At 38.1% G+C, this 12,097-nt stretch overlaps 1 protein-coding gene across 3 annotated transcripts in view; it reads left to right on the plus strand.

The window, feature by feature from the left end:
• The window catches only part of ARFGEF3 (ARFGEF family member 3), a 99,189-nt gene that overhangs the window by 24,431 nt on the left and 62,661 nt on the right, over window positions 1–12,097 (plus strand). For all 3 annotated transcript variants that reach the window (XM_071433826.1, XM_071433818.1, XM_071433833.1), the window contains exons 5-6: window positions 6,473–6,541; window positions 11,016–11,138. In XM_071433826.1, the coding sequence (XP_071289927.1) occupies window positions 6,473–6,541; window positions 11,016–11,138 (192 nt within the window). The remainder of the gene's footprint in view (window positions 1–6,472; window positions 6,542–11,015; window positions 11,139–12,097) is intronic.

Here is a 12,097-nt window from a genome sequence, read left to right on the forward strand (position 1 = left end):
TGAATTCAATCCCTGAACAATCTCTATGGGTTTCATCATATGTGTAATTTCAAAAATCTAAGCAGAGTGTTGGTCAGCTTAAAAGTTTTGCAGGATAGAAAAGTAGGCTTAGTTTCTTTCCTGAAGAAATTCTAGTGCAAAAATTTTAACTGTCTCAGAGTTGTGGGATTATGAAGGTGTTTTCAGATAGAGAACATGCTCATTCTGTCACATTGGAACTGTCACATTTGGTGTGGCATAATCAAAATCATTGGCATCAACCAAAAAGCAGCGAGTCCCTAGTTCTGTAAAGTGTAATTTCACACCTATCAAGTGTGGAAGTACAAGTTCTTATAGACTTTTTTTAGTCTGACACACATACCAAGAACCTGGAGTTCACTTAACCATTACGAAGATGAATTGCAAAGGCATTATATGATCAGAACCCCAAATATAGAAACCCTTTAACTTTGACACATGGCCTTTTAGTCTTTTGCCAGCTGCCAGACATTAATGCTTACTGGTGGTGACAGTGGCAAGTTCTGCCAACCAAAGCGGCCACACAACAGTGGCATGAAAGGGTCACTTGCCATCGCTTTTGCACGCAATTGTACCTGTACTGCAGGTGTGCCACAGATGCACCCAGTTTACTCCTTCTTGCTTATCAGCCTCCCATGATTAGGGCCGCTGCTACCATAGCTGTTAGCACCATCTGGCCCTGGGGCAGCTGAGGGGAGAACTTGTGTCCCAATAAGCTGTTCTGACACTGCCAGCCAGCTCCTTGTGTCCTGTACCCTGGAGCTCCTCACGTCTCTTGTAAGAGAGGAAAAAGAGAGAAACTGTATGTGACATGGCAGTTGGTGATGCAACCACAAAACCAGCTTATCTGGCTTTTTAATAGCATTTTCCTGGATGCAGGTCAGAATATGGTCTGGGATAGGGTAAAATCCTCTGGCAGGCCAGGCGACCTGTGGGACACCACTTCCTAGGTTGTGTTGAGGCTAACTTCTTGCCAATTAATCTAGTGACTTGAAACAGTAATTTTAAATCAGCTGTTGTAAAACACATTGCCATACAGAATGCTTCCCTGTTACAGCTTTGCATTATCTGAGAGCAAGGGAGTTATCTTCCCTCCCCCCTGCCCAAAAAATTCTCTTGTTGTCAAGACAAAATGTCAGAATTTTCCACCCAGGGGAGACACCAGTTCTTTTTTTCCTTGACAGCTCTAGCTCTACTTACATCCATGTGTTGACATCCTTTTGAATCATTTTAGTAATTGGTGCATGAAACTTCATTTTTATTTGAGAACTCTTTAAACTATTTGTTGGTGTTTTCCAGTTTGGTATTTCTCCTTTTTCACTTTTGTTTTACTCAGATTTGCATAGTATAATTTGTAAAGTAATGCAGTATACCTGAATAGGTTGTAATCTGTAAAGGAGGAAATGTCATCCTAGTACTGCTGTTCAGCCTTTTTCTTTATTTTTCCCTGCCTTTAATTGTTAAAATTCTAAAGATAAAGCCCTCTGTCAGAATGTTGACAAACACTGTTAAGTATTTTTTAAACTTTGAATAATTTCTTTCCTTTCTACAACTGTACTACATAAGCAGAAGTTTCACTTGGTTTCATGCCACCATAAATAGTGTTCAGCAGCAGTTCTGTTTTATTCCAGTGAACTAAATGGGCATTTTCTTCTCTGAGCACTCAGCATGCCAGTGCTGATGATGTGTGAGGTTCTCCTGTACCAGATATAGTCCTTATATCTGAAGCATTCATAATGCTGAGCAGCATTTATGGGTTTACTAATTCATAGCATTATGTCCTCTCTCTCCATAATTAAAATCTGCTGTTTGGTACAGTGACACATGGTGACTTAGTGTAAATGACTTCATTAATGTGCTTTGTTTCTCTTGCCCTTGTTTTCCTTCAAGGCCAAAGGGTGCGACATGAGCGGGTTACCAGTTATTCTGACAAATAGGGAGACACCTTCTGTCCAAACTGTTTTGCAGAAATACTGGATGACTTTAAATGTCAAACTACTGAATGAGGTAAAGGGCTGTCCTTCCTATCAGGGTTTTCCTCTGAGGGGCAGGATGTGAGAATCACCTGACACACATTGCATCCAAGTTTACTAGCCTGCAAATGAAGTAAGTCAGAAAAGGCTTCTTTTACAAATCCCACAAAGGGATTAGAGGTGGTTGCAAAATTGTTTTCTTTTTAAATTGTAAAGTTTTGAACCTTTTCTGTCTTTCTTGGGGGTACTGCTTGCTTTCCTATACACTGTGCTTATTTCATGTGCCTCCACATGAAATAAGCTCTTCAATGTGAGAATTGCTTTGTACTACAGATATGTACTAAGCACTTAAGGAACTTGGCTAACAATGATAGGCAGCCTTACAATCTAAAAACATTCCCACTTTTTTCCTCTTCAAGAGGTCACAGAATGGTTTGGGTTGAAAGGAACCCTAAAGTTCAGCTAGTTCTAATGCTCCTGCCATGGACAGGGGCACCTTCCACTAGACCAGGTTGTTCAAATCCCCATCCAACCATTAAAGTATGGAATCACACAGAAACACAGAACAGGCAAGGTTGTAAGGGACCGCAGTGGTTATCTGGTCCAATCTCTCTGCTCAAGCAGGGTAATCCTAGAGCACATAGCACAGGATGGATAAACATTGTGATGTCAGTTTAATTACATTGCACTTCATTTTGTTTCCTGTACATTTTCTTTCAACTGACATATCAGAGGCCGAGTTTTTGGTTTTGTTTCTACTTATTGTGGAAACTACCATGTGCATACTCTAATACTACATTTGGGACTGTATCCTGGGACTCCAGGGTGTAGGAATTATATTTCTTGTTCCATGATGGTCAGAGCTTCAACAGTAATTAAAATAAATACTTTCATTATGGATAAACCATTTATGGAAATGTGATCTCATTGGGCATTTGCAAGATAATGCAAGCCAGTTAAAAAATCCTGGAAGCTGTGTGACTTTGAAACTGTCTCTACAGTCATATAAGTTCCTTCTTCAAAAAAGAAAAAAAAGAAACAAAATGTGGTTTAGAGTCCATACCAATCAGTAAAAGCTGGTTTTCAATTTTGTTTTTTACTGGAATTGCTTTCTAGTTATTAGTAACTGCTTTGTAGTTTTGTTTTTGCTTTCCATACCAGTGGTTGCAAAAACAACAAGTTATTGCCCAAGAAAGCCTCTATCTTTCTTTTCTTTAATTTTTTTAAATACAGATTGTTTGAGTTAGTATCATGAGTAGTTAAGCAGTCTGTGGGGGTATCCTGTTTGTAGACTCAGTGTTTTCAGTGGATTGGAATTATTAAGTTTGTTTTTGTTTGGTTGGTTTTAGTCCCATTTTTTCATCCAGTAATTTAAAAGAGAAGCCTGCTGTCTTCCTGTTTGTTCCACATAAAAGGGAAAACACGCAAGTTAAGTGTTTGGATCATTGCCATGACTGTAAATGAGTCCTGCAGCAGTGCTGATGGAAATCATAGCTGAGAGCAGTCTTGTGTATTGGTCAGAGACATGTTTCAGAACTTACAAATGATTTGTGGCAGCAGTGGAGTAAGCCAAGAATATACTGGCTGATTACTTGTGCTTCTGTCATTTGGTTGCATCAGGTCGTATGCCCTTTCTCTAACTAGTGGGTTCCCAGTATTATTTTTTAGAAAGAATAGCAGTCAAAACCTAGCAGTCTTTTTGCTGAAATTCTCTTTTGCTTCATAGCAAAGTTTTGATCATCACTTCCTTACTGAGCTTGATCTCTGATGTTTCTATCATTCACATGTTACATGCAGATTTTTGGGATTTGTGACAGAAAAGAATATATATATATTTGTGGGTGTGTATATATATGCACTGACTTTTCACAATTCAGCTCTATAAAAGATGGAAATTAAAAAAAAAAAACAAAAACAACAACAAAAATATAAACACACACAAAAAAAAAAAGGAGGGAAGAAAGAGATTTTGCAGGGCAAAGGCTTAAAAGAACGCCTGAACTTACGTGTCCTTCCATGAATTGTAGTGTCTTGGCACCCAGGTTTTGATCTGTGGCAAACATTAGATAGTAACACATACTACAAAGCCAAGATGGACAAGAGAGCAGAAAATCACATGAAGTAAATAAGGGTTTACAAGTAGGGAAAATCAGGACACACAAACCACTGAATAGGATTAGTTATGGTTGTCCATCGTGCTTCTTAGTGTGATAAGAAGAGATTTGTCAGTGGGAAGTAACACTTGGCTCTGTGTGTTTAGAAACTGTGCTCTACACCTGTGTTTTACACAGCAGTGTCTGGAGGATACAGATCAGTTTTCCCTTGAGTATACTGAATATATATATTTTAGCCAGCTGCTGAGCTCTCACAGCTATTAGAAATGTCAATAAAATTTCAGTGTAATTAATAGCTGAGAAAGTGAGGCCCCACAGCTGACTGTGAGGCTGGCCAGTAGTTAAGAATCTAGTTAGTGCTAAACAAAATTGTTTGGCTTCAAAGCTTTAAATTTTTCACATATGGACTGAGCAGCAGATGGAAATAACAGTCCTTATAACTTATGTTATTATTAGCCAAATGAGATTGAGAGTTTTTATAATTGACTGTTTACCTTTCTGTTGTTCTATAGAATTTGCTCTGGGGACAGGAAAAAAGGTACCACAGTTCCTTTTCACTGGCACTTGTGCATGTACCAGTAAATGTTATGGATTGCAGAGAAATTTGTGGAGTTTTCTTCCTGTATATACAAATAAATACAAAGAAATACTTTGTATTTCTTCCTGTCAAGAAATACAAAGTACAGCATTCTCAATTATTTGTAGTTAGAATTAGATTGCTTTCTCTGGCAAGTTCAAGTGCTGTGTAGCTTGTATCTCTTCTTGTAATATTGAGGTGGGCTGTATAACGCTTTTAAGAAATTCCATTTTGTCCATTTCAAAGAAAAGAGAAACCATGAAGAAGGGATTTGGCTCAGAAACTTTGCTCCCAAGATAAATGCTAAATATCTAAAAAAGTGTTTCTAGTGCAGGACTATTGTAATTCATAAGAGTAGTGTGCCTTTTTCAGTTGTCACTACCCCTAGTATTTATCCACATTATTCAGCTTCTATTTATGAAGGACTGAGAGTCAAATCAAGATATCATATACAGAAAACTGTAAAATTGCCATTACACAATGGTTTACTTGGAACACTTTTTGTAGTAAAATCATTGTCTGTAAGAAGAGGATCAAGCTCCTTACTGGCATTTTATTTACAAAACAAAAATGCAAACAAGCAAACAGAAAACCCAACAACCTTAGAGTAAGGTGTGACATCCTGTAGTGAAATACAGGTTTTCTGCTAAGAAAAACACTTGTAAAGGTGCAGTGCATTTCAGTGTATAGTAACTTTTCAGTATGACTCCCAAAATGCTAAACAGTTTATTTATGTCCTCCTTCAGGAAAATGTCACACTCACCTGTGGACAGACTCTTCTGTACTTTGCTTCTAGTTAACAGCCATTAATGTTGACTTATCTGATGCCCCAAACTTCCTTGTGAAGCAGAGAACAGCAGTTCTGAGTAGGGCTGAGAAGCTGTAGGGACCAATACATTAGTGTTAATGTGATTTGATATTTGCTGCTACACTTATCCCAAGAAACTTACTCTATTTCAGAACAAGCCAAACATAAATTCTGGTACTGGAGGGCTTTTATGCTTTGAAGGAGAGAGAACAGTAGCTGAGATTCTATCTTCTGTGGGGCAGAGGAGATTGGAAAGGAAGACAGGAGAGAGGGAAGAAATCTTCAGACACAAAAGGCATCAGACACCCCAGCATCTCTTGCCGCATTGCCTCGCTCACCCATTTATCCTGGTGGTTCACATCACATTCTTACTCCCCTTCTCTTCAAAGCAAGATGTTGAATTGGTCTTTTAGGGTCTTATTCTTCCTGCTGAATTCAGGACAGAAAAAGCCTCCCTTCATGAACTGGGGCTTATGGATGTTTTTTAGCTACTCATTATCAAGTGACTATAATACACTTAGTGCAAATATCCTGTGCTGGGAAATCCTCAGGCAGTAATTAATGGATTTTTTCACATAATACTTATCTGTCTGTGCCACTTAAGTAATAACTTGCATTGTATTTTTCCTTTCTCTTTTGTTATATTGATAGAAGTGAATGGAAGGACTGATTATAAATCATGCAAAGCTTGTGGTTGAAATATGAATAGGGGTCCAAGGCCAGAGTTGATCACTGGATTGTCTTCCTTTTGGTGATCATATGTAGGAGACAGCAATAAGTAATCCATTGGGTGGTGCCTCTGGGGCCAACAGATGCAGCTTCTCAGGAGGATCTCCTCTATCCCAATAACACACGGTGCTAAGAAGCTTCTGATGCTGTTTCTCCTAGTTGGAAGGAGTTTTGGCTAGGAGCACAAGGGTGGGAAGGAGAGTCAATAATGGCTGAAACTTAATTTTTTTCATTTCCTCTCTTTTGATGCAAGGTCTTGCTCTGTATAACGTATACCTCCACCTTTGAGCTGAATGGGAGTTCAGTGTTGAAGATTGCTGAGGTAAGTGCCTCTGTTACACCACTGCTTGTGTCACTTAAGCTTTCCCTACTACCTTGAGTGTGCCTTCCATGTGTAGCCTGAAACTGAACCAGTCTAAAACACATCTACCATCATTAGGACTGGTATTACCTTATGTGTAGTGTGAAGAAATAGTTGCAAGTTGGGCAGGTTTGGGCTTGCATGGGAAGGCAGTCTTGGAAGTTGACTGATAATTGTTTATTACAGCATTACACATTTACTACTTCTCATATTTATTTTGCTTTTGCAATAGAAAAATTTTCTTGAGTTCTTCATAAAACAGCACTGCACTGATTTCCTACTGGCTGCAACTCTAACACTAATGGAGTTTCCTGAAGAGAAGTTTATAAGCCATAGTGTGCCATGTTAGCATAAGTACCTCACTGTTCCTTGTGTGTATCTCCTTCCTGACACATCCAAGTAAAATAGTTATAATGCCCCTTGATCCATTGGGTTCTTAGTCACTCTACTCCCTTTATTCCATTAGATTTTAATATGAATTAAATTGTAAAGGAGCTTTGGTTGTAGAAAAACATACTTGCAGGCATATTACCTGAGCCTCTGTAGGTGAGTGATATTTTTAGTAGTGTTTTTGCAAGCTATGGGCTGTTCAGCTTAGAGAAAATGTACAGGAGCACTTAATCCTCCTGTGCAACCCACACTGCTGTGTGCAGAATCTATTATAAAAGTACATTGTTAACATGGTATGGGCAGAGCTAGTGTCCATGAAGGAATGTAAATGTTACTTACATGTCCTACACTCCCAAGTGTCTGTAGACATTTAGAGATGTGTTACTTCTCAGTTTTTGTTATTTGGGGTGGAGTTTTTTTGTAAAAACAAAAATCCTGTGTGAAAATAGCTTACTTTAGCTGGAAGTTACAGTATGTTCTGAGTTCAATAATAAAACTGACCTTGCTTTATCGTATCAGAAGCTGAGAAAGGAGTTGTAGGGATGACAGGAAACCAAAGAAAATTACTTCCATTTTGCAGAAGAAAAAAGGGCTTTAAAAGGCAAGGATACAACATAAATAGTTCATGTATATAACAGATACCAGATGAAAAAGATAGTAATCATTCTAGATTAGCACAGCTTAGATTTTAGTTTCTCTTGTGCTAGGTGAGACCATAAGGCGTGGCTATTTTTGGAGGTCTTTGTAAGCCCCATCTGTAGATGCTGCAGCAGGGATGAATTGAATTGCTACTTAAAGCAAGCCACAGTTTTTTAATTTCTACTAAACCCTCTTTAGGTCAGTGTCACACACTGGAAAAAAAATACAGATAATTTCCCCTACTGCAGTTTTTCTCACATTTCTCACAGACTTCCTAACATGCAAGGCAAAAGCTGATGAATTCAGCTTAGTGCATCTCTTGGCTGTAGGTAAAGAGCTTGAGATTAAACAAAGTGCTTGCTGGCAAAAGCATTTAATGACTCTGAGCCCTTCAGCTTTCAGTCTTTAAGACCACTACCTGAGACTGGGGGGAAATGGTCAATCAGTGATGGTCTGTGTGGTATAAACTGTAGAAATAATCAGAAATAATATTTTCTGTTCTCTCTGTAAAGAGGGTTGTTATTCATCAAAAGCATTCTGAAAATTGGCAGTTGTCTTTCACAGATTGATGTGAAACTCTGCTGGTTTTGGTAGTTGCATTTCAGTTTATTCTCAGCCAATCTGGTTTTTAAAAAGCTTTGCTAGTGTACTGATACAAATTAGGACAATGCTAGTTCTTTTCTTTAATGGTGAACAAGACTAATGCATGATGAGATGTGCCAGCAAAGCAAGCAAAACTCATTTCCTTCAATGAATTGGAGCAAGCAGTAATACAGAGTGTGCTTGCCTCTATTTGAAGTGTTTGGATGTAGAGCTATTTTCTCCACACTTCTTGAGAAAATACTGCCTCAGGTTTTCCTAAATAGCCTAAGTCTCTCTAAATAGCAAATCCTACCAGGCATATACATGTTTCCACAAGTTCCTCCACAGGCTTTAGGTAAGGCAAAGATTTTAATAGCTGGCATCACTATGCCTTTGTATCTGAATTAGCCAACATATAAGCAGTAGGAAACAGAAAATAATATCTCAGTTCAGCATTTGGTTAACCTTCTGACTTGCTCTAAGGGAAAGGTGGCAAAGAGGAGCTTTCTGTTCCAGTGCCCATGCTATTTAACATTTCTTTCCAAATCAGTCCCTTAGTTTTCCTAGCCTGCACTCTGTAGCAAGTAGAACCACTCCAGGATTGGAAAGGTGCTGCCTTCATTACTAGTGGAACACCCTGAGGACTGTCTCTGACAAACAAAGCTACAGTCTGGCCATTTTGCACTGTCTGATCGTTTGCAATTCATGTGTACAAAACAATGGCACTCAAAATCATTCTGAACCTTATCAGCTTCAAATTCAGAAAGCATCCAACATGAAGACTACTATAATTTCTGCCCTAAGTATTAAAAATATTGAAAAGAGATTAGTAGTATGAAAAATGGATTAAATCTTGTTCTGTGCACCTTCCCATGCTTGCCTAGACACCTGCAGGAAAATGTAGATGATGCTGTTTCATGGTTTTTTTGTGTGTGTTTGTTGCTCCAGTGTGCCTTCTGGAGGTTTATTTTGTGTAACTCTGTTGTGTTTCATTAGCTAACCCTTCTGTGTTTTGCTCTTAGTTGTGTTTTGCATGCCATAGAGCTGGAAGTCCCCGAATGCATGAAATGATCAAAATGTCCATTGCACACCTCTTTGGAGCCCTGAGCTCTCGCATTTTTACTGCTGCTTCTTCATCAGTGGCTTTTCAAAAGGTACCTTGCCCAGCCATTCAGAACACAGGCCTTCTGTAAGATTGCAACTCAAGTATTGTTTGCTTATTAGCTCGCATGGGGAGGGAGAGAAGGAGGAGATATCAACCATGCTCTTTCCAGAAAGTCAGCCTACCTCTAAGAATGGTACTTCAATAATTAATTCAGGTACTCTAGAAGAAGGCTTACAGCTCAAAAAGAATTATCTCAGCAGCACTGGAATGGTTTGGCCTCTGTGAAGGGCTGTATGTTGTTAACAAGCTTTTAGGGTTATTTTGTCCACTGGGGTTCAAGGGATAGCTGAATGATGAGCAGAATTGGTCCAGGCCAACTTACAAGAACATCTTCATCACTGACCTATTGACAGCTTGGTTTCATTTCAATAGGAGTTAGAAACAATCAAGAGTCTTGTTTGTGTGCCTATGTCAATACTGATCAGACTATGTAATCAGATCACTTTAATTTTTCCTTCTTAAAAGCTCATCCTCATTAGGGAACTACAAAAGTGACTTTACATCATATAATATCCTTCTCATTCAAAAATGTACACCAGATGCAGTTTTGTATACTCCTTATGCATATAATTTATACTACACATTTATATTTTTAAGAATTAATATTTTAAATAATTTTTCACAGCTAGTTCCATTTATATTTACAGTTCTTACTTGCTATATATCTAAACAATGGCAGAATAAAACTGCTAAAACTGAAAAATATGTAAGTGTGTGAACAGTCATTTACTTTTTTTTTTTTGGTTGTTTGTTTTGGATTTGGAAGATTCTTGTGGTCATTGTGAACAATAAAGCTTAGTGCAAGACAAAGAACCAAAACTGCTTCTTCGAGAAGACTGTATTGTACAGTTCTGTCACAAACCTGCTCAGCTCCATCAAGATTTTTATCTACTTAGTAGTTACTGTGCAATGTGCTTACACTGTCTACTCCAGTTACCAAAGGTCTTACAGAGACCCAGCACCTCCCACAAAATATCTTGTGCAGGATCACCTGGGGCAAAAGTCAAGCATGACTCTGGGCACAGCACATTGTCAGAAAACTGTCAGCAGCTGGGCTTGGAGTTGGGAACTGGATGATCCATCAGTGTTCTTCTATTGCTATCTTGGTTCCCATGGGATCTCTGAGAAGAGGAGCCCTCTGCTGGATTGCCAGTTATTAAAAGGCAGTTGTTTGTGTTATTTATGGTAGAGTGCTATTGTATTTTCTGTGTTAAGAAAGGCCTTAAAAGTTTTCACATGTGATACAGTACGTAATGATTGTCGTAGAATAAGTGGCAAATACCTTTACGTCAGAAGCAACAAGCTTGAAGAATTGGAGGATATTTACATTGCAGACATAGACTTGCAGCAAGGTAGTTACAATAAGTATCAAGACATGAATAATCAAAGCCTCATTCAATGAGTTCTGTTCAAAGTGAGATAAATACCAAAATCACTTGGATTTGACAGGAGACTTTGCCAGTTTTGCCCTACCATTCCTGCAGCTGTGTGACTGATGAATTACTTGGCTTTCCAACCAAGACTGCTAAAAACTTCTAATGTGCTAAATAGTAAGGAAGGCTGACTATCTGCATGTGAGAGACCTTGGTATCCTCCTAAACTGTGTTCCTGGTAAGGGGAAGTTGATCTCTTTGTGCTGCTGTCTTGTTTCCTCATCAGGTTTGCATTGAGACATATGTATCTAGCTGTCACCAGCGGAGCATTAACACCGCTGTGCGGGCAACCCTCAGCCAAATGTTGAGTGACTTGACTTTACAGTTACGACAAAAGCAAGAAAACATGGTGAGCCTTCTGGCATCAACAAATGGTTCCATGTCCATGGCTGCATAACATTTTGTTCTCATTCATCTGAATGCCTTATGGCTTTTATTTGACACTTCCTCAGTTAATCCTGTTTAAAAGTGTTTTGGGCTCTGACTATGCCTGCCTAAGAGCTCTCGCATTGTCAGCTTGTGTTGGCTGGTTTATTTTTTTTTCTTTGCATTAAATAAAAGACACTTTGTTTTGATGTCAGGCTGCATCAGCTTTTTCCATTCTTTTATTTTGTTTTCTTGTTTTTCTAAGGTGCATTGAAATCCTTCTGCCAAAACTTTTTGCGTGACAAATATTTACATAGTAAAAAAACAGATTCTCAACTAAGGAAAGTGTAATTGAGATTTTTCTTCCACTTTTTTTAATAGAAGATAGTTTTTAACTTATGATTTTTTTTTCTTTGTTATAAAAAAAATTATAATTTTATTTATTTCATTATTAAAATCCATGAGAGCTGTTTGAATGACATCACAGCACATTTTCAACTGTAGATGTTCTGGGTACATGTGGAATTACATTGACGTCTTACATTGTTTGTACTGTTTTGTATAATACCATATTGTCAAAGAAGTATTATTTGTAAAAGTCAGTTTCTATTTATTAGGAAAATTTAAGGACTCTAGTTGTACAGATAGTTTTCCTTACATCTGTTTTGGGTTTAGATGATCACTTCTATTTTGGATTAATAGACTAGATTGTTTTTATCCTGCTGAGCAACTGCAAAAATAATAATTCAGTTTAAGTAAACTTGTCTTCTGTTGGTGATAAGTAGGTTCATTTTACTAGCCAAACCATTTCCCAAAAAACCCCAAACAGAGAGACAGAAACATTTTGGGCCTGAAAATTCATTTTTGTTAGTTCTTTTCATAGGTGAGGAGTATATAAAAGCATATGAGAAGTGTATTTAGTTCCTGACATTTTGTTATTGA

The sequence above is a fragment of the Agelaius tricolor genome, unplaced genomic scaffold (assembly GCF_023055355.1).
Source record: "Agelaius tricolor isolate 1412-34295 unplaced genomic scaffold, bAgeTri1.0.p SCAF_1, whole genome shotgun sequence".
In the NCBI taxonomy this organism is placed as follows: Eukaryota; Metazoa; Chordata; class Aves; order Passeriformes; family Icteridae; genus Agelaius; species Agelaius tricolor.